This window comes from Centroberyx gerrardi, chromosome 10 (assembly GCF_048128805.1).
Source record: "Centroberyx gerrardi isolate f3 chromosome 10, fCenGer3.hap1.cur.20231027, whole genome shotgun sequence".
In the NCBI taxonomy this organism is placed as follows: domain Eukaryota; kingdom Metazoa; phylum Chordata; class Actinopteri; order Beryciformes; family Berycidae; genus Centroberyx; species Centroberyx gerrardi.
This window is the reverse complement of record NC_136006.1, coordinates 15,547,479-15,569,948: the sequence shown is the minus strand read 5'-3', so window position 1 is coordinate 15,569,948 and position 22,470 is coordinate 15,547,479. Positions and strand designations below refer to the sequence as shown.

The 22,470-nt window shown below is 43.4% G+C and overlaps 2 protein-coding genes across 3 annotated transcripts in view; one reads left to right on the top strand and one right to left on the bottom strand.

Moving 5' to 3' along the window:
• The first annotated feature begins 653 nt into the window (after positions 1-653).
• LOC139926247 (electrogenic aspartate/glutamate antiporter SLC25A12, mitochondrial-like) lies at positions 654-19,706 on the top strand. The gene is made up of 18 exons (XM_071917886.2): positions 654-800; positions 1,333-1,386; positions 3,450-3,592; positions 5,141-5,256; positions 6,091-6,230; positions 8,443-8,589; positions 8,802-8,940; positions 9,865-9,958; positions 10,523-10,607; positions 11,860-11,935; positions 13,054-13,212; positions 14,189-14,241; positions 14,445-14,525; positions 16,778-16,918; positions 18,061-18,199; positions 18,550-18,708; positions 18,863-18,953; positions 19,049-19,706. Exons 1-18 carry the CDS (start codon positions 789-791, stop codon positions 19,254-19,256), a joined length of 2,037 nt encoding a protein of 678 aa, XP_071773987.1. The 5' UTR covers positions 654-788; the 3' UTR covers positions 19,257-19,706.
• dync1i2a (dynein, cytoplasmic 1, intermediate chain 2a) overlaps positions 19,652-22,470 on the bottom strand; it is a 19,637-nt gene continuing 16,818 nt past the window's right edge. Inside the window, exons 14-17 of one of the 2 annotated variants that reach the window (XM_071917891.2) lie at positions 22,044-22,188; positions 21,565-21,705; positions 21,203-21,328; positions 19,652-20,712 (exon numbers count right to left, since the gene is read on the bottom strand). In XM_071917891.2, coding sequence (XP_071773992.1) covers positions 20,599-20,712; positions 21,203-21,328; positions 21,565-21,705; positions 22,044-22,188 — 526 coding nt within the window. In that variant the 3' untranslated portion in view covers positions 19,652-20,598. The remainder of the gene's footprint in view (positions 20,713-21,202; positions 21,329-21,564; positions 21,706-22,043; positions 22,189-22,470) is intronic. The other variant, XM_071917892.2, reaches the window with a different exon arrangement.

Genomic DNA, 22,470 nt, shown 5'->3' with positions numbered 1-22,470 from the left:
CACAAACCCAAGCAATTAAATTAGAAATTCAGTGGATAGGGGGGCATTAATTTCCAGCTGTAACTTACAGTATGTTTCTCAAATGTAGCCCATTCCTTACACCTATGCATTTTGGACAGTGATGGTATTTATTTTGGAAAAATAGTGGCTTATCACAAAATTTGTTTTGTGAAAAGTTTGTCAAAAGCCTAAAGCAGGGATGAAGTGGAGGGTAAAGCTTTTTAAGTTAACGTGTTTAAATTCATTTAAAACACATTTAAAGTCTGCTTACCCCCTTTTTTTTGTTAACACAAAGCTTTCTGATATATGTATGGTATATTAATAATAAGCAGTATCAAGCTGATGTAAGTTACATGAAGAGTCTTTTAAGGAAAAAAGCAGAAATGAATGCTTTTCTGAAGATATATATTTGGTTTTCGCTTAGATCGGTGGTTGTTTTCCTTATAAATTTCCCACTGCCTCACTGGTCTCAGATAATAAATAAAATCGTGAGGCACTGAACTTTTGTCAATGCATTCTTTGTATCCCGTCTCGGCATCCCAAGGCAGCCGTGCACCGTGTCCTCATCTGACCCAAGCGGGCAGGAAATGCTGTAATATCTGCTGACCACCTTCCCTTTTTAACCGTGCGTCCCGTCGAGCGGCTCGTGAGCAAATACTCAAACCCCGCAGGCCGAAAAAGGACAATAATTTGTTGTGGCTCAAACCGCTGTCATGCCTGCTGTCATCTTCGCATTACTTTATGTCGAGCGCCTGCGCTAGTCTACTGTAGCTGACGTCACACCCAGCATGGCGGTCAAGGTGACTCCGTCAATATTTCTTTTCAGATATTAATTTTAAAGGTAGTAACGCGGGTTGCCACTGTCGGATATGGGAGACAGCTTATGTGTGCGGACGTGTGCGTGTTTAACTTCTCTCTAAAATGCAGCGGAATCCCCCTTTTTTGAGCATCGTTACGTTGGCGCATCTCTCCCGGCCTCGGAGAGAGAACTGTAATTTGTTTACTCTGTTGCATTTTGTATCAGTGAAGTGGACTTTTGGCGATTTATGGTCGTCTGACAGATTGTAGCACGATTATTTTAGCCTTCCGCTTTTGTGTCAGGGTGTTGTAGTTGTTGTTACAGTCGCCTGTGATCGATCCTGCTTACTGGACTGCGTAAAAAAAAATCAAAGCTGAATAGTGATAGCCTGAAGTTCAGGTTTATTGACTGGCAATGATTATTTATGTGGCAGTGTAATCTACTGAAGCTGAAGCTGTAGGCAGCAGCATGACTTTCTGTCTCTCTGAACATTAAGTGTTTTTTAACAGCATGTTCCAACTTGTATGTTTTAGGTGCAAGCAACCAAAAGAGCCGACCCCCATGACTTGAAGACTATTTTTCTGAAGGTAAGACTGCTATTCACATATAAGCCATATCTTATTTAGCCACAGGACAATGTGCATTTACATGGCAACATACATGTACAAACAGTGAACAAGTAGCCTATTAATGTGTTAAAGTCAGTGTGTAATTTGTGTCTGGTGTCAAGTGGGATACATAGTTCAGAAAAGGTCAGACAAATGCTTCGACTAATTTTGGATCTGCTTCAACAAAGAATTTCCCCTCGCCTTGACTTCATGTGTGTGACGTGTGTTTTGATCTTCAGATCTTAGCAGGACATATTGTTTCATTTCTCAACATGCATTGTCCACTATCTTTCAAAGCAACAAATCCCTGCCAGTACTGTGGACATTTGTTTACCCCACAGGTCTTGTTTGGAGTATAAACCTGCTCCTGAAAACAGAGACTCTTTCTTTGAGCTACAAGTTGCCTTACAGTCCCTCCACATCTCATTACTCACTGTAAGAGGGCTGCATAATTTGTAATGCACATTCAGGTGGAGGAGTTAATTAATGGATGCTCATTCTGACCGTCTGTATAATTTGATCAAGAACTACTTGAGGCCTACTGCGAGGGTGAATGGATACACAATTATGCGATGGAGAAATGCGTTAATAAATTGGTTGGAATTAATACTTTCACTTAAAACATTAATTCAGGAGAGTGCATCGAACTGCAATCTTAAAAAACACTTGGCGTGAAGGTTGCCTCCCTCTCTCTTTCTCTGTCTATCTCTTGCTCTCTCTATCTGAGCTTGGCTAGATTCCACGAGGCTGGCCTTTCTGTTGCCAGTTCATGTTGCGCTTGTGTTTCCAGAGCTATCTCTGTTCCAACTTGAAACCCAACCCAGACTCTAAAAATGACCTTTCGTCTTAAAGCCTGGGCGAGGGCTCAGTTTTAGCACCACAGTGCAATGGGCTGTGCATGTTTCGCTTCAATCAAACAGAGTGCAACACATTCAGTACTTGCACCTCCAAGTCCATGCCAAGTAAATAGCTTTATTAATCCCCTGCAACACCAAAGCACAGTGTTCTTGTATGACGGTGACACTGTAATAAACACGTCCTGCAGTGTATTAGACAGCATGTACTATTTACATTGTATGTTCTGTGCTATATCTGATATTTTGTACAAATACTAGGGATAGGAGGATATGCATATCTCACGATACGATTCGATACGCGATATTGGCTTCACGATTCGATACATCCACAATACGATGAAATAAATAAAAGTTCAATGACAACAAAGTCTGACTCTGCAAATCTTTCTAGCAATGGCAGTGGCTTGCTGTAATGTAAGCAACAATTTAAAAATGTCATTACAAAGTGCAAATAATATAATCTGCATGGAGAGATTGTGAAATTGTGATGGTCAAGCCGTCTCATTTGTTATTACTACAGCAGAATAAAATGTAGCTAATATCACCATTAGTTTTTCTGCCCCACGATACGTACTGTCACATTTTTGTATTGCGAGATATTGAATTTTGATATATCGTCCCATCCCTAATACTTTGCTGCTTTTGTATAGAAATGTGTATATCCCCTTTGTCTGTTGAAGAGACGTATACAAGTGTTCTCAGTGCAAGTAGCTGAGATGTCTCTATATCTCTGCCTTGCATGAAGTGAAAGGAGCCCGGTGACTTGAAAGAGACTGATGCTTTTGAATCCGTTTTGCTATTGATGGGATGCCTCAAAGCATTGAATTAATAGAAAATACTAGGTAGAGCCAGGAAAGAAAAAAATCAATTGCGCAGGCTGGCGTACAAAACCGTACACCAGGCAGTCAGAACAAATACCTTATTGTCACAAAGAAAAGAGATACAAATCGAGGGACTCGTAGTAGAAAGAGCGACTTGTTGATCGCTCTCCACATCACCTATTGGCTTTTTTCTGCCTCAGACTCATTGTATTCAGTATTCAATATACTCTAGATCATTTTCTTTCCTATGCACAAATCGTAATTCTATCTCACTGATTCTTGATTCAAATCCACAGAATATGGTGTGAGATGCTTAACATATACACTGCTCTTACATACAACTGTGTCTTTGTCTCCTCTGCAGTATGCCAGTGTGGTGGAGGATGGGGAGCATTACATGACCCCCAGGGACTTTGTGCAGAATTACCTGGTTCTGCATACACAGCCTCAACATAATCCTAAAACTGTGGAGCTTATTGCTGGAGTGGCTGACACCACTAAAGACGGGTGAGCGTCTGTAGTGACATTATGCAGGTTGCTGAGGAAAATCCTCTGTTGTTCTGAAACATGTTAATAGATTAAAGGATAATTCCTGTTTTTGTCCGTGTTTCCCCCAGAAATTTTTTGTAGGAATATTTTTGCTTCCAGGACATGGGGTTCTCTGCCAATTGTATTCCCAGTATCAGCTCCAATACCTGCTTTGTCTTAAAAATGCCTCTTATTATCCCTTTGTACTGTAATTTCCTCTATTTTTTTTTCTATTTTTTATTGTCTTCTAGCACAGGGGCAATTCTCCTGTAGTTGCCCACTGCTGCTGTATGAATGTAGTAGAAAACCCTGCTTTTCATATTACGTTGTCCTGAGAGAAATATAAGAACCAGGTGAAACTAAAATATGTACACTGCGTCTCTGATAATTTCCCCATGTGCATCACCAAAATGTTGTCACCACCAATGCTAAATGAATGGGAATTATGAGGCAAGAGCAACAAGCTTCAAAATCTTTGGTCAAAGCAACCTGAATCAACTGACGTACACAGCGGCGCTTTGTTCACTGTCAAATGAGGATCATTTTGTGTTAAATGTGAGGCCCTGTTGTCCCTGTACCATGTCTCCCAGCATGTACTTACTGTATGTCAGTATATTCGCTGTAAATATATTCCTGCACTAATGTCACCAAGACAAATTCCTGTACATTTATTATCCCAATAAAGTGATTCTAGTTTTGCCCAGAATTTGAAATCTCTCACAGTTGCCCCCTGTGACTCCTATCCATACAGCACTAGCTGAATTTAGCTTTTATGGGCTTTTATTAACAGCAATTTCACCTGGTTCTGAGGATTCTCTCTGGTCAACAAACCATCTGGATATCACATGAACAAAGCAGCAATTATCCTTTAAGGCCACTTTGTCACTCAAGTCTCGTAATCCCTATGTAACAGTTTTTCTTTCTGGTACCCCACTTGTTGTGCTCTGTTTAAGAGTGAATTGCTGATTAAATCTTCTACAGACAGACTGGGTGCAGAACACTACCAAAAAGAAAATAAAAACTAGTAGCAAGTGCAAGGGAGACTGTTAATGATCTATCCCAGTGATGTTTACACAGACTCAATAGCCATCTTTATCAGTCAGTGTTACACCTATGGTTGATTGATTGAAAATCCACTGATAAGATAAGACGCTTTATTTTTCACAGTATGGTCCTTAATAATATTGGAGAATGCATTTAAAATAGCTGAAATACACAGTCATAGCTGCACATATTTTCACATGTACTTTCACTACAAATCACTGGTTAGACTGTCAGTACTCCTGTCACTCAAAAACCTGTCAGAACATTATAAGTGTACAAACAGCAGAAAAAGGGAGATGCAGGATTACATTGTTGCATTTGTTTGCTGCCCTGAACATTCAGTATTTGACGGGGTTTTACTGGTCCGTTCAGCTGTCAATAAGTGATACATGAATTCAGATTGTGATGTAGTTTTGGTTTTTGTAATTTTGGCAAAGATATGTCCTTTTTTCAGATAGCACTCTTTCTTTCTTGTCCAAACAGACTGATCTCTTTCCAGGAGTTTCTGGCCTTTGAATCAGTTCTATGTGCCCCGGATGCCCTGTTCATAGTTGCCTTTCAGTTGTTTGACAAGACTGGCACAGGGGACATCTCATTTGGTATGTACATGGAAATGGATGTCAGCACGCTGGTGTGGGAGTGTTCTTCCTGCTACATCTTATCTACAGGAGACTTAGCATCATGTTATATATGTGCACCACAACATTAGAATAACTATATGAGTGCAATGGATGATGCGGGATTCATGTAGGTAATGAAGGGTATTAAGGGGCTTTTTGTCGTAGTTGTTATTGATGAGTAATGGGCAACTTTGATGGTGGTGGGGGCCAAAAAAACTACTGTAGTAACTTGTGTGTGTGTGTGTTTGTGTGAGCATAACATAGAAAACCGTGGGTGTCGGGCGCTATTCTTACTGTAGCATGTGCAGTCAATGAATGTCGCAGTAGCCATGTTTCTCTTTGCTGGGCTTCTGGAGCCTATAGAGTATTACAGATGCCAGCTGCTTGTATTCTTAAGGTCTCATCTTAGGGCAGAATAGCGGCCGAGCTGTGGGGAACATCACATTATAACCAGTTCCATCTGACAAGAAGAGAAATGAATCCAGCATGTCACAAGCCAAGGGATGCAGAGTCTTACAAAGGAGCTGTGGCAATGCGCTTTGTGTGGAATGGGCCTCCATAAAGGCGTCTGAAATTGAGAGCAGTGCTTATACAGAGAATTTCTTGGATCGACTCGCAGCCCGCACAATGTAAAGGGAATGGGACTGTCAAACAGCTTATTCAGCCCCTCAGTCCATATTGACTCTTTCCTCCACTTTAACGGGGTTTCCTACAAATGGAATAAGGACGTGACACAGACTTCAGAAATCATTGCTTCTTGCATGTTTTTCCCTCTGTCTCTTGTTATTACTCACTAATGTCTCACTTTTCCAGAGAATGTGCGTGACATCTTCAGCCAGACCACAGTCCATCACCACATCCCCTTCAACTGGGACTGTGAGTTTATCAGGCTACACTTCGGCCATGAAAGAAAGAAGCACCTCAGCTACCCGGAGTTCACCCAGTTTCTGCAGGTATGCATACAGCGTACATGCACAGCAGCCATATCACTCACTCTATCACCTCAATATTACCTCAATATTCTTTCAGCAGCTCTCTGTATTAATTCAGTAGTGATGGGCCACCACCGCTAGAGAAACTTTAGCCTTATTTCACAAACCTACAAACTTGCATCAATCGAATCGTTTAGAATTTAGGTCACACTGAAATGAAAAATGACTTTTTTGCCTTTTATGCAAAAAAAAAAGACAAAAAAATCTCATTACTTTTACTTCCTGGAAAACAGAAAATCTTCGACTTCATTGTGTACCAGGAGGTGTACATAAAAATTACAACCAATAAAACCATCACAAATTTTTTAACAACCCCCCCCCCTTCCACCATTCCCTAACTGATATCCCATTGATTTACAATTTTGAATGATCCCTCCCCGTGTTATGTCCCGCCCCAATATCCTGTTTCAGCAGGAAATACATCAAATTAAGGAAGCAAGATGCTCCCAAAATGCAGTTTCATTGTGACTTTAATGCTACAGTTTTAGCTCTATAACTTGGATTAGAAGCAAAACTGGGACCGAAACAAAAACAGACGTGGAAACAAAACCAAAATAAAGATATAATGTAATGAACACAGTAAAATCCAAAAGTCATAATGTGTTTCTCCTATCACAACAGTGCAGTATATTTACAATATGAACGGAAAAAACCCAGTAACACATAAGAAGAGCTACAAGTAACCACTAATTACTAAATACTAAAAAGGAACCACCTATGTAAATGAGGGATACAAAATATATTGACAGCACATAGAATGCATTTTCCTGTTTTCCCAACCCCCTAGAGAGTGAGGTAAACGCCATTCTGAGTGATCATCTTCACCCTGTGGTGAAGCATTTCTATCCTGACATACATGGTCTCTTCCAAGACGACAATACCCCATCCATGAGGGACAAATGGTCACTGAATGGTTTGATAAGCATGGAAATGATGTAAACTACATGACACATAACACCAAATAATGGCATTGTGGTGTGGAGTCGCATCCTCGGCGTCTCATCTCCTCAGTCGAGTTTGAAAGAGGGGTCTCAAACTGTTCTGGTGGTTTGTGGTAGCCCAGCACATTATTAAGACTCTTAATGTTGGCGTTTCCTTTATTGGTAGTTGCTTGTATGTTACTGAAACTTCTGTGTTGTGAAAGCAGCAGTGCGGCCACGGAGGCCTCTGGTTTGACGTGGAGGGCTGTGGGCTCGGAGAGAGGCTGGGTGGTCTGAGAGTCAGACAGGCTGCGCTGTAGCTCCACTACAGCGTGGGATCCCTCACAGCACTTTGTGGTTTATCATAGTTGACTAGGGCTTCCCACCGCTACACCAAAGACCCTTGTGTGTGCAGGTTTTCATTTAGATCCATCAATATTATTTTGTTGTTTCTCTGTCATGTCCCAGCTGATTTCAGTTTTTTTTTCTTACCATTGTTTTGAGTGAGTATTTCCTGAAATGCCTTTAGTAAGAAGTAGAAGTCCATTGGTAGATTTGATTTTGTGTTTATTATTCAAACAATCTTTGCTCTGCCACCTTGTGGTTGTTGCATTATTTGACCAGGCTGCACTTCAAACCTAAGTGGGTGCAGACAAGGAAGAACATCTGTAAGTATATGGTATTGTTTTGGGAGGCGACGATGAAGTATCATTACTTAATGCATCATTTTCAACACTAAAATCAGCAAACAGTTTGAGAATTTGTGTGTAGCAACAATTCACTGAATACATTTTCAGTATCAAAATATTAAGATAAAGAACTATATTGCAGTGAACCTGTTCTGTGATTCTGTGGTTATATTCGATGAGCTTTGACAGCAGACTTGACCCGGGGTCGGTCTCCCTCTGCATCCCCCTCTGATTGCATGGTTGTCATATTGAATCATCTTCCTCCGGACACACCTGCCGCCCGTCCCACCAAGCGTCCTGCTCTGCTCCGGGATCAGACTTCACTGGACATGGTTTCCATTAGTCTCCAGAGAGACAGTGGTGATTACAAAAGCCAGTGTCTAACACTGTCACATCTGATGACTTCCACATCTGCGGAGCAACGTGCAGCACTGATATCATTATACTTTCTTTTTCCAAAGTTCCATTTCACCACTGACTTGTAATGCGATGCTCCTCATCACAGGAACCCGCTCTTTGCTTCTTTTGTCAGCTAACAGTTTGACCTTTTCCGTCTTGCTGTAGGAGCTGCAGTCGGAGCATGCCCGCCAGGCTTTCGCACAAAAAGACAAGAACAAGAGTGGCACCATCACTGCCTTGGACTTCAGCGACATCATGGCCACCATCAGACACCACATGCTGACGCCATTTGTTGAGGAGAACTTAGTCTCAGTGAGTTGTGGAAAGAGCTTGACACCTGTTGGTTAAGGATCAGAATGGGAAAGTCATAGTGAGAGATCAGGATCCAATGTAAAACTCTACAAGTAGCTTTGACATCCATGTTAGTAATTTACATTTGGACGTATTTCAGTCAGTAGATCATGGGAGATTTAAAAGAGAAAAATTAAGATTACCTAAGTGACGGACTGTGGATCTTTCTCCAGGCCGCTGGAGGCAGCACCTCCCACATGGTGAGCTTCTCCTACTTCAATGCCTTCAATGCCCTCCTCAACAATATGGAGCTGGTCCGCAAGGTTTACAGCACCCTCGCCGGCACACACAGAGACACACTTGTTACCAAAGGTACTCCTGAGCAAGTCATTCTGATATCACTGACATTAGACTGTGTACATTTCATATGTCATATGAAATGTGGCTGTTCGATCATGTTTCAACTTTCTTGACAGAATGGTGTCAGGGAACACACAGGGAACATTATACCGTAGCACTAAATTACTAAGGTAAATGAAAATCTTAACATGGTAATCAGTTCACCCCCTACATGTAGATCTGTGTAATTGATAGTCGTCCTGTCAATCACTTCTGCCCCTAACTGTGTTTCCCATTGAGATGCATACTGTAGACTATTCCTGTACTATCTCTCCATGGTTTTCCTCCTATAGAAAAGATTTTGGTCAAATAGTATTTGCAAATCATTCTTAGTATTTGTATTACTCTACATGGAGCACTAGATGGGTGGGGTTTACTGCATGAGGACAAATCAGACATTGTTAAGTCAGTTGTCAGTCACAGGAAAGTATCTGGCCACAGTACCCAAGAGCTTAGAGGAGCAGGCTTTTGACCAGAGGGTTGCAATCCTTCGACCAGACAGGAAAAGTGGGGAAAGTGAATAACTAGCTCTCTTAACTCCCTCAACAGCTACTACTTGCTTTTGAGCAAGGCGCTTAGTCTTCAACTGCTCCAGTGGAGCTGCTCAGGCCAACAGTAGAAGACCGTGGTTGTATCGGGACGCTCCCAGGCGTGAATATGTGTAACTGTATGAGTGTGAAGCTAACCCTAACCCTACAATAAGTCGGTTAAAACAAACCATGAAAAGTATTTGCAAATACTATTGAACCCTGACCTGCTGTAGAATATAACCGATATGGCGACCCCCTCAGCTGTACAGTGCCTCCTGTATGATGGATAACTGAATGTGCCGTGGCTTCCAGTGAATGAGGTCCCGTTTGCTTGATTCCACTTCCTCTGCTCTTTATTGCCATGCAGAGGAGTTCGTTCATGCTGCCAATAAGTTTGGCCAGATCACTCCAATGGAAATTGACATCCTGTACCAGCTCTCTGGTCTCCACTCTCACTCTGGGTAAGATTCAGAATCACTCTGTTATAAAGTACACTTTACTGTGTGTTTTTTTTTGTTTTTTTCACTTTTGTCCATGCATTCAACCTGGTAGGTTTTGCTGCTGCCCTCCGAATCCATTCAGTGTATTCAAAACATTTATACACAACAGTGTTATTTTTGATTAGTCCATGAGTAGAATAAAAATGTTACAGCTCTGTTTATTGGATGTAAATTCAAAGTTATTGCTCATTCAGTTTAACAACAGTGGCTCCACTGGTTGATTTACAAGAGAAACATAAAACATGGATGCAGACTTTATGATGCACCAGGCCAGTGGGGAATATTTGTGTCTCGCCCATTTCTGAACGAAACGCTTTCATTTACCTGTTGGGCCATGGGCATCTATCCAGCTTTGTTTGTCTGTTGTTTATATAAGCTCAAATTAAAGATGCAATAACTTAAAGTTATAAGGCAGTAAAAGGTCTGTGGAAAATCTTACATCACCTGCTGCTGCTTGCGATAGATGCAGGGCTCGGCTTTTTCCTGGCATAACGTAGCGACTCTCCCCTGCTGTTGTGTGTTAAGACGGCTGAACCATGTGGACATCGAGAGGATAGCCCCGCTGGAGGAAGGAGCCATGCCGTACCACCTAGCCGATGCCCAGAGACAGGTAGCCTGATTGACACCTCTAATACACCTCACCTCCTCCTGCCTTTTATCTAAGCTTTTTCCTCTTTTCCCTCTGCTTCCTTCTCAGAAAGGAGCGAAAGGGAGAATGTTCAATGACTGAATTAGCAGAGTGCCCGTGTTTCTCTTCCCTTGTGAAGTGCATTACTAAAACTCCCAGATAAAAGTACACCAATTATAGGTATAAAAGAGGAATGGATTGTTGCGATGCGCCTCTCCATGAAAGGCTCACCCTATTTTATTCAGTGTACCCGGACATACACATCAGATGCAATCACACATCTGAGAAGCTAATAGGAGGCTTTTATCAGTGTGGGTCTTCAGGAGTCTTAGGAGCCCATGGCAAAGTCTGTTAAGAGTAGGAGAAAAGTGGGGGGTGGGTGGTGGATGTGGGAGAACGAAATGGTTCCTGCCTCTACCGGATAACATGGCTCTCTATATCAGGCTGTGGTCAGACCTTTCAGGCCACTCATGCTCCCGGGACTTCTGCTCGGAGGTCTGGAATTTGATTCCTTTGGGTAGGGGGGAGAGGAAAGACATGACCATGTTGCAATTCTCAGGCCTGCCCTTAGTGGAAGTAGGCTAATTGTTTAAACCCTTTGATCAAGACCTCGATCTTGTTAGCATGCAACCCTCAGTGGAAGCATCTGGGAAGAGGAAAAGTCTGATCTGCTCTCCTCCCTTCTGGTCTGGTCTGGTCTGGGAGAAGTTACTCACTGCCCCGGCCCGGGCGCACATACTTTAACTGAGTCTTAGCCTGTGTAATATTCATGTAGATACTTATCTGTACATGGAAAAGGCTTGTGGGGCTAATCTGTTCCCCTGCACCACAGTGAAAACAAAGGGGCTCCACTTTCAACATCAAACACCAAATCAGAGATCAAGTAGATAAGAGAAAAATTATACTTTGTTGTAAAAATAAAAGAAGACCTTTAGCCTGTAGCCTCTCACTAGCGGCATCCCTGGAAAACTTGGCTACAGGCTCACACAATCATTTACTGTATCCAAATCTGGGCTGTCTATGACATACAATACTGATGAATCAGACGTTATACCATGACATGTCTACATTCCAGCGCCTTCCTCCTGCGTTGAGTTCTCCCATAGCATTTTTCTTTCCACAATGTATCTGGTTCGCTATAGTTTAATAGCCAGCCGATTCATGGTTAGTGTTCTGATCCCTCGTCTTTCTCCAGATTCATTTGACTACTGGTGTCTCTTCCCCCCCTATACAGCACGAAAAGTCTCGGCCCGTCTGGCTCCAGGCTGCGGAGTCTGCCTACAGGTTTTCTCTGGGCTCAATCGCTGGAGGTGAGTGACATGTCTGCGGCGGAGCCCCCGGCCCGCCGAGGGGTAACCTTAGCCGGGCAGACTGGCGCGTTGAGGCCCCGGGGCTGGCCATTGTGCTGTGGGGAGAGGGGCTCTGATCTGAGGCTCCTGCATTGTGCTGCTGTGCCACTGGTGGCTCCAGGCTGTCTTTGGAGCCGGAGCTTTGGAATGACACAAATCTTCCGGAACCGCACTCTGGAATCTCCGTCTAATTACACTGGAAGGAACTGATACAAGGAACCTCTGACATAACTGCCCCTGAGATAGGAACAGACTCGGACTTTGTGTGTGTGTGTGCGTGTGTGTGTGTGTGTGTGTGTGTGTGTGTGTGTGTGTGTGTGTGTGTGCGTTCCCTGACCAAACACGCAAGGAGAGAGGAGTTATCAATCCTAATTCACCAGTGGCCACTTCAGGCAAGGTTAGGGAGACATCATGAGGCCGCCGTGCCTTTATGGTGCTAATGAGCGGTTTCTCACCCTCAGTGCTAACGAAGGCTGCCAGAGCGGTTTGCATGTTTGAGAGAAGAGTCATTACCGGAGCCTTTGATGTCAGACAAGACATGGCAAGCATGGCTGAGAGCAGGGTTTAGTGCAACCTGCTGCAGCGTTGCCTCCCCAAACACGTTCCGCACAACAGTTTTCCCACAGTCACCAGACTCCCTACTCTGTCTGAGCCTAATAACTGTTTTCATCTAGTTTATACACACACACACACACCTCTATTTATCACTCAGTGCAGCGATCATTAGACAACCCCCCACCTAAAAAATATCTGCCAAATGACTAATTATTATTGTACAACTCAGACACTAACAAAAGAATGGGGGCGACAAGACGGCCTATATGCATCAGCATAGCCTATAATGGATAGCTATGAGCTATCCAAGTGTTCGTATCCCTCTGGTGAGCTGTGTGTCTATTTCACAGTTTCATGTGTGTGCCTAAACAAACTATACAAAGTAACAAATTTACAATTACAGTCTGTGTAATATCTTGTTCAGATGCTCTAAAACTGCTGATGAACTTAGAGAGAAGACTTTATTTCTAGAAACAGGGAATACAGATTTTGAGCAGATTGTGACAAATGTATGTGTTTTGTAGCCACTGGTGCAACAGCCGTATACCCCATTGACCTGGTGAAGACCCGCATGCAGAACCAGCGCTCCACCGGCTCCTTTGTAGGAGAACTGATGTACAAGAACAGCTTTGACTGTGCAAAGAAAGTGCTCCGATATGAGGGCTTCTTCGGCTTCTACAGAGGTAATGCGTTACACCTGTGTCTCGCTTATGTAACAGGACCTGAAATCAGTGTATATACGGGTCCGGTGTGAAAAAAAAAAAAAATCTGATGGGAAAGCATCAGGAGTCGTCAGTGTGCTAATATCAGCAGCATGGTTTGCTAATTGATACCAGAAACCTTTGCCCTCCCTATTCAGCAGTGAATAAAGCAACACCCAGGGGTCGCGTTTTCATTATCTCAATACCTGGGAGAGCTCCCAGAGGAAAATGGCCAGCAGAATTCATGTAGTAGCAGTGTCTGATCTAGCTCTGCCTGGGTAGTGATAATGGTGCTGAAGGCCTGTGATATACAACACTCCTACCCCGGGGCTGTTCATATGAAGGAAGTCAAGACTGCCATCTACTGCTACGTCCACCACTGCAGCTCTTTGTTGTTCTGATCTGCTCTGCTCTGTTCTGCTACGCCCCCCCCCCCTTCTCTTCTCTATCTCTTCCACACGATGAGAGGGTGATTGACTCAGAGACAGACACGCTTGGCTGTTTTCTGGCTGCATACCAGCAGCAGTCACTCAGCAGCTCCTTCAGAAGTTTATCTGGCCCGATGAAGGACAGACGGTGAAACAGTATGGTGGTTATCGCCACTGTAGCACCCCCCCTCCCCCCCCTCTTGTCCGTGACCACACAGCTCTCTCTGTTCCCCACCACAGTGGGATCAGGCCTCAAACAATGCTGATCCCATACACACCAGCAGTGTCATATTTTGGACTTTTGTTCATTTTGAATGGGACCTTTGTACTTTGGCGCATCAGATGTATCAGCCATATCTGTAAATATTTATGGGTTTGTTTTACGCGCACAAGAATCCTGCAGATTATATTGTACTAACTGTCAGTGGATGTATTCATCCAACAAAAATAAAAATGTGCATTCATTTCAAGCCAGAGTTTGTCTCTCTCTGTCAGGTATTGTAATGGTATCTATGAATAATATTTTGCAGGTCTCCTCCCGCAGCTCATTGGTGTTGCCCCGGAGAAAGCTATCAAACTCACGGCAAGTCATTCCACTGTGCAGCTCGCACTGTTCAGAAAGTTGCTCTGAATGATTGACTATGAATGATAAACATACATAGCGCATGGCAGAAATGCACTCTTCAAAATCAGGATGACTGCAGCCACAAGTTAACATTAATGCCGTGCTATCAAGATGTGGATTGTGTCTCATCTGTCTTTTTCTTGATGTCTTTTTTTTTTCAGGTGAATGATTTTGTAAGAGACAAGTTCACCAACCAAGATGATACCATCGCTCTGGCTGCAGAGATTCTAGCTGGTGGATGTGTAAGCATTGCTTTGGTGACATTTAAATTCATTCTGTAGAAAAGCTGAAAAACAAGAGGAGGAATGCAACATATGCAAAATACACATGATTAAAAGTAGTCAGGAAAATATTTGAAATAATTTTGTTCTTTTTGTTGTATCACATTGTTCTATTCAAATGTTCATGAACCAGTGTCAGTTTTGGCTCACCTGCCAAGGGCTGGTAAACTAAAAATATTTACCTGCCAAGAATGAATACACACTTTCATAGAAACACATCTCCCTGCCCATATTCAATATTTTGTGTGTAGAATCAGGCACTAAGTGTTCATTTAAAACCTTCTCACTCCCTTATACAATGGATTAAGTTTGTAATTCATTGTGCAACAGAATTCAAATTACAAGAACGTATTTTGAAGCATTTTGAAATACAAATGTTTTATATTATCTTATTCATGCTCAAGTAATGCTAGGCTAGTTAGCTGTTTGAGAACAGGCAAAGACCAAAGACTGTATATAACTAAGGCATTAAAATGTTTCTGTCTCAAAAAGTTACCAGCCAGTGTGGCAGGTTAACTTTACTGATTTATCTGCCACAGAAAAAGTTTTCTGGCATTTGGCTCTTGGTGGGTGTTAATTTCAGACCCCATCATGAACATTTTGTTTTTTAAGGAGAATCACAATTTAGATTTTTAGTAAATCTGCATTCCTTTAAAATTTAATTTTATATGAATTCCATCTAACTTGAATAATTTATCAGTGTACGCTTCTCGTTTCAATTTTCACAGATATTGAATAATTTCATTTATTTAGTGTGTGATAGAGTCCAGTTATTCAAGTTCCTTAATGTACTGACATCCTAAATGTCTGAATACAAACGTTGGCTTTGGTCCCTGAACCCTCTAAAATGGGCACCATGTGAGACATGATGCCTGTGAACCAACTCTTTTTTTTTTAGCTCAGCTAATTTACCACGCTGTAACATTTTGAGTGCATCAATGGATTAAAGCGGTAATTCCCTGGCTCTCCCTCCCCGCTGACTGGGGTGTGGTGAAGTGCAGCAGGCAGGCCAGGGAGCAGAGCCTGCAGGTTGCTCACGGAGGAGCAGGGTCTGCGGGGTCGCGACCCCTGTCAGGGTGTAATTGGAGGAAGAGGCCCTGGAGGGTCCTGGATGGAGCTGGGTCTAGCTCAGTGTGATTGAGTTTGACAACGCAGTACATACCTGAGGCCCGGTCAGCTGCAGGCCCAGCACAGGTCCGCACACAAGGATGTTTCCAATAGCCGCTGTTAACCGCTGAATATAGAAAGGGATACGTCCTATCTGTGGCCTGCCCCGCTTTCCCCTGAGATTTCTACAAAGGGCAATATTCATTTTGATTACGTTATATGAATTGGTCCGCATCCTCACGTAATGTGGTTTTGTAAAAGTTAAAAGTCTGGTGTTAATCTGATGGGGATGCCATGTTAAGTTATCCCTCCTAACAGAAGAGAGAACTGAAGGAGATAAAAGAGATAAAACCACAGAGCGGACGAATGCATAAATCTTCAGAGTAGCGGATATTCCCTGTCCACTTTGAAAATGACTAAATGTGCTAGAGCTTTTTTTAGACCTTTGCTCGGATGTTTACAGATAAGACCCCTGCCCTGAATGTCACCAGCAGCCATCCTGGGGCCTGATTAGATTTGGGGAGGGTGATAAATGTGCCTGAGTCAGAGGGTGCCGTGCCTCGGGGCGTTGCTGCCTGGGCCCGAGCGGCCCGGGCGATTCAGCGCTCTCCCCTGGGAACGGGGTGAATTGGGGAAGTGTGCGGGGCGAGGCCGGGCCGGGCCACTCACCCTTCCACAGGAGGCGCCTCAGGGGAGGGGAAGGGGCAGAGGGCCGGTGCCAGGGTCACAGCCTTCCAACCATGAGCCGGGGCTTCTCCTCACCCCGATGCCTGTTCCAGCCTGACCCCGCCGCTTCCTCTATCAATGCCTGCTTTTTTCTCCTCCTGTCAAGGCCATTCTCCGACAACATGAGATCAGACTGAGAAAAAAGTATCTTTTGTGCCATAGTTTACAGAGATGATTTGAAAACTCTTATTAGGGTGAAATGCTTACACATCACATCGTTAGCATCTCCACCCAAGGTTCACCCCTCAGATGTGGTAAAAGGGCAACCTCACTTAATCACAGGAAACACGCACAGAAAACGAACCCTCTGCATCGTGACTGTCAGCAGCAGCGTATAAACCACTCGTCACCTCTTTCTTTTTCCCTGTTGCGTCCTGCAGGCCGGAGGTTCCCAGGTGATTTTCACCAATCCTCTGGAGATTGTAAAGATCCGCCTGCAGGTGGCTGGAGAGATCACCACGGGCCCCAGGGTCAGCGCCCTCAATGTTGTGAGAGAACTGGGCTTCTTTGGCCTCTACAAGGTAGGTCAGCACCTCTCCAGCACCATGCACTCTGTAGCATCCACCTCTATTAACTGTCAGACAAGGGCAATGAAAGATGCTCTGATGTTGTTGAGGTACAATACCAACAACATAAGATAGTTTGTTGTTCACACCAGTGCATATATTAAATATTATACAGTATATATTATTTGACATATGCTTTTGATGAAAAAGAAAGAAAAAGAAATAGTAGCCTGCAATCTATCACTGATGGTAAATCATGCTTTTGCACACTTACATGCTGTTTATAACCATGCATAGATCAAACACGATATGAACAAGCATATTTGTACGTGTGTCAAGGCATAATGAGATCAGAATCTGGAATTTAAACATCACACAGCCTTATACTGACTGTTTGCAATTTTCCAAAACAGTGTTTAACATGCAAAAGGCACCATGGCCAACAAGCAACAAGCAACAGCAAATTAGCGAGGGGATTATGCTTCGCTACTGCTGCTTTCCAGCTCCTTGTGGGTTTACGTACATCTTGAGTCATGTGTTCATAGTCCATATTTTAATGAGTAGCAGACAGTGTGGGGCTTGTTAAAAAAACTGACTTCCTCTTGGTAGAAGAAGCCAGCACACCGGGGTCCATGGTAACGCTGTGTGTGTGTGTGTGTGTGTGTGTGTGTGTGTTGGATCTCTCTGGAGGCCTCAGGCTGCAGCTCTGCCTGGGGGTCTTTGGCTCCTACTGTGACCACTAAGGCCCCCTGTAGGTTGACTAAGACAACTCCCAGGCCAGATAATCCCCGAGGCATAACCACGCTGGCCTCAACCACTGCCTCTGCCCTTTAAAAAGTAGAACCACAGCCCTCTCATGTCAAAAAAACATACAGTAGTAGCTTTACTTTGGATGAAAATGAGGCTTTATTAAGGTTTTAAAGGGAATAAAGAGGAAAAATCTTGACTCCACTGTACTGTACTGCTCTGTCACTCATGTCAAATTAACCTGTGCTTCTCTAACAGCTCTCTATGCATCATTACCACTCTCAAAAGTAATCAGGCAGAGCTTTGCATTTAGTTTTTTCTCTCTCTGCGCTGTGAAGGAGCAGCGTTCCTGCAGGTGTGGTTATCTACAGCTGTACAGTACAAGGCATCTTTTTGTGTTTGTGTGGTAGGGAGCGAAAGCTTGCTTCCTGCGCGACATCCCCTTCTCCGCCATCTACTTCCCCGTGTACGCCCACACCAAACAGAAGCTGGCAGATGAGGAAGGAAGGCTGGGGGCGCTGCAATTGCTCACTGCTGGAGCTATTGCAGGTAACAAATACATCTGGAAACCTCCGGCTCTCTGGACATTGGCATTCATACAGCGATACGTCGGGTTTTTATTGAGGGAGGGGTCAAATGGCGTGAGATTTTCTGCCGTAAGAAATGCATTTTGGTTTTCATTTAAAGGTTTCGTCAAATCCGTCCCATGTTTTTGCTTTCTATATCCTGAGAATCTCTCAACACCCCAGCCGTATATACAGCGCGCTTGTCACATCCTGATACTATATAGCCATACCTATTTCAAGCCCTGCATGATACTGCAGCGGGGCTGTCAGAATGTGATACCATCTGTGCATAGTGAAGTGCTTCATTATGTTGGTTGTGAAACATCTCCTAAGGTATACCGGCTGCTTCGCTGGTGACCCCTGCTGATGTCATCAAGACCAGGCTCCAGGTGGCGGCCCGGGCAGGCCAGACAACATACAGCGGAGTCACCGACTGCTTCAGGAAGATCCTTAAGGAGGAAGGTTTCAGGGCATTTTGGAAGGGCGCAGGAGGTAGATGCACACACACATGCTCTCACATACACCGCTGTCCAATAAGTGGTTTCATGACTAGGAAATGAGGCTCGCTGTGGCTGCTGTAATTGTCTAGAAGCCACCAGAGAAATATGAAATCCCACATTGTAATTTTCTACCTCTCTTCCATTAGCCCGTGTCTGCAGATCCTCACCGCAGTTTGGTGTAACCCTGGTGACCTATGAACTGTTACAGAGATGGTTCTACATCGACTTCGGAGGACAGTAAGTACACTTATTTTAACCCCCGTGTTGCACAGGCATGTACCACTCATGGATAGCGTGATTTGCGCGTTGCCTTAATCTAAACCTCTCCTCAGCCGTCCTGCCGGCTCTGAGCCCACTCCCAAGTCCAGGATTGAGGACCTTCCTCCGATGACTGCAGACCATGTGGGTGGCTACCGCCTGGCTGCTGCAACCTTTGCTGGTGTGGAGAGCAAGTTTGGTCTGCACCTGCCCAAGTTCAAGTCTTCTGGAGAGGTGACAATCAAACCAGCGGAGCCCAAAACGGAGCCACAGGCCTCGTAAGCCGTCTCTACTTAATCATACCGACTGCGAGGGCTGCATGCTCCTCCAGTCCAACAGTCTCCTCCCTTCATCCCTCCAAAGTGGTTTTATTGGAAAAAAAAAAGGGAGCAGCACCTGTTTCATTTATATGAATTTAAACTGCTGTCTTACTTTGAATGCTGCATGAGTATGGCTTTTAGCATTTTCTTTGCATAGCTTGCACAATTTTATTGTACATATTGTACTTCTCTGTAGAGGGACATTATGGCATTATGGAGGATTGTTACTGGATTGTTTCAATGGTGTGCAAAGCTTTGGTGTGCATGTGTGGCAAATGTGTCAGTCACATTTCAGAGACTTGAGAGGATGTACAGATGTTTTCAAAGTGTTTATTTTGAAATCATGACCAGGGTTTTGGGAAATAATTTAAATGTATTTATTGTATTTTGTTGAAATAAATCATTCAAAGTGTTTTGTTTCTACTGTGTGAAAAGTACATTCTCAAATTTGACACAAGGTTTTGGAGATTTTTAAGGACACAAATGACTTCTATTCAGATACTGTCAAATACATAACAGATATCTAAATCACTGAGCAGGTACAGCATACATTATCATTCCCGTAGATATTGAGAGTACTCCCTCTATCTCAAAGCTAACCAGCTGCATTGATTATGTGGAAAACTTGATTTAAGAGCATTATATATAAGTACAAAGACATTGGATTGAGGAAAAGTTACATTTCAGTATTTTACAAACAAGTGGATATTTAGATCATCTAGGCTAAAGGAACATAGGGAAAACAACATGAGCTACAGTTATGAGATGTTTACATTCCTGGGTGTAGTAAGAATGTGATTGCTTTACTACAACTTGGGTGGAAATGGAGCTATGTGTATTGTTCATGGACAGCAAATGTATATTCGGAGTGGAGCAGTTAACAAGTGGCTTGTAAAACTGAACTTACAACTAAGCATCATGTTACTAGCCTATACTAGAGACTTGGACAGATATAGGATCTCTCAATCAAGTTTAAAACTGACCTTTAAGGCATCTGGTAGAACAAAGAACTGGTTTGTTTTTCTGAGTATGGCTTCATGTCTTAGTGTTTGAGGTTGATAGCCCTGTTGCTCGTCTTATCCTAAGGAAGACTGGCGATGGCCCAGCCAACTGAGAAGGCAAAGTTGTCCAAATAAGATCAGTGTAGCAAAATAAGTGTCGGCAAAAAAAGATGTCCATATTTCTGAACATTGTTGCAAAATCTCTAATCATGTTTCCGTCACATCTTTTCCTTCAATCAGAATGGGGCTGACATTAACAAGCGCGCCCCTGGTCCCCAAAATGTCACGTCCATGGCAACTACATCAGGCAGAGAGGCGCTGAGCCGCCAGTTCCTCTGCGTCATCCCTGTTCTCGTTGATCTCTGCCAACGTGCGAACAAAACGGGTCCACTCGTCGTTCCGTGGAACCGCAATTTGCTGGGGGGGGGGGAAACAACAGAGACATGACTAGAATTCCAAACACAGCCCTCTGCAGGGGCATGAGATCACAGGCAATCTCACAAGTGTCACTGAGACCTAACCCCTCTCTTGCAGAGATCAGGGGCAGACCTGCTCTCTAGCTGAAGCTTAATAGCCAATGGTTGAATTACATACATACTCAAACCATAAGGAATGGTCTGCTGGGCTGCGCTCTCAAAACAGTTTAATTGTTGTCCACACAGATAGGGTTAAGTCTACTACAGAACCAAGACCCCTTTACTGAATATAAGCATGGTCAACTGCTGTGCAATTTATCACTGATCATTACATTATAAATTACAGTAATACTGGTAATAATCTGAGTCACAAGTATGCAACAGCACACCTACAATGGATTGCCTAGTGATTAGTATAAAAAACAATAAGAATGAAAATCACAGTCCAGTCAGAAAATGAACAGTAAAAAGCTTAGTCATGCCCTGCTCACCTCTCCAACCTCATACACAAGAACTTGTCCATCAGAGTCTCCCACAGCGATCTCTCTGCCAGAATGAGCCCATCTGACCCTGTTGAGGGCTGGGTTACCCTCTACTGTGATGCTGGCGGTGGGGACCTAAAACAACACCAAGCCAGTCAGGAATACAAAACACTTGAGGAGTGGGGTAAATGCTCTAGATGCATCCACCCATGCAATTTTATATAGTAAAAAATAAAGATATAGTAAGGCGTGATTGAGATTTGCATCTGGCTGCATCTTTTGTGGGGTATGGAAAACTTTTGCCTCTCATAAGAGATAACAGAAAACAGAAAGAAACAGATTTATTGTGACCGTCAGTGGGGATGCAGTACCTCGGTGTCATTGTTGAGGTTCCACAGGTCGAGATGGCCAACTCCATCCACACAAGCAAACAGAGCAGGGTGAGTGGGGGACCACATGACATCATACACGTAATCCGAGTTATCTTCAAATGAGTACAGCGGCTTGTTATTCTGCAGGAGTATTTGCGGGGAAAAAGATTAAGAAAAGCATTACTTTAACAACCTATGCATTTTCAAAAATTCAGCTTTTTCTTTTTTTTTCACAGGCAGTTTCAGACTAACTTTAATCGACACATCACAAGTGGACTTGGTCTTGATTGGCTCCCCTCACTAAACCGTTGCTAAAATCTGTCCGCTCAGCAGATTTGTGAAAATGTAATACTATGTTACCTTTAATGTATAAACACTAAATACGCACAGTGAGTAAAACCATTATTGCTACAGACTAAAAATATTAGAGAGGTTTTCTTGAACCTTTCTTAAATCTTTATCCCAGAACTCGCTCATACCTTGGTGCTCCAAAGCTTGACAGTCCAGTCAAAAGAGGAGGTAACAAACAGGTGGGAGAAGTCCAGCGGCCCTGCAGCTGTGTGGCAGTGAATTCCTGTGATGGGCCCATGGTGGCCCTCAAACATCTCACTGATGCCCGCTTTGCTGTGAACCACACAGAGGGAAAGTTGGGAGTGACCACACACATCTGACAGATAACCCCTCGCAAGATACATTTCATTGTGTGCAGCACCAGATGTCGAGAGATGACCATGACCCTATTAATATTTGAATATACATCACTGCACATTGCATAAAGAGAACAAATATGTTATGGACTGAATGAAAATCCAATGTGCTAGTAGTAAACATTATATATTTGTCTGGTTTTTTTTTTTTTTTATAATTAGTTGGGCATCACATTCAACATGAAATAAAGCAATAGGC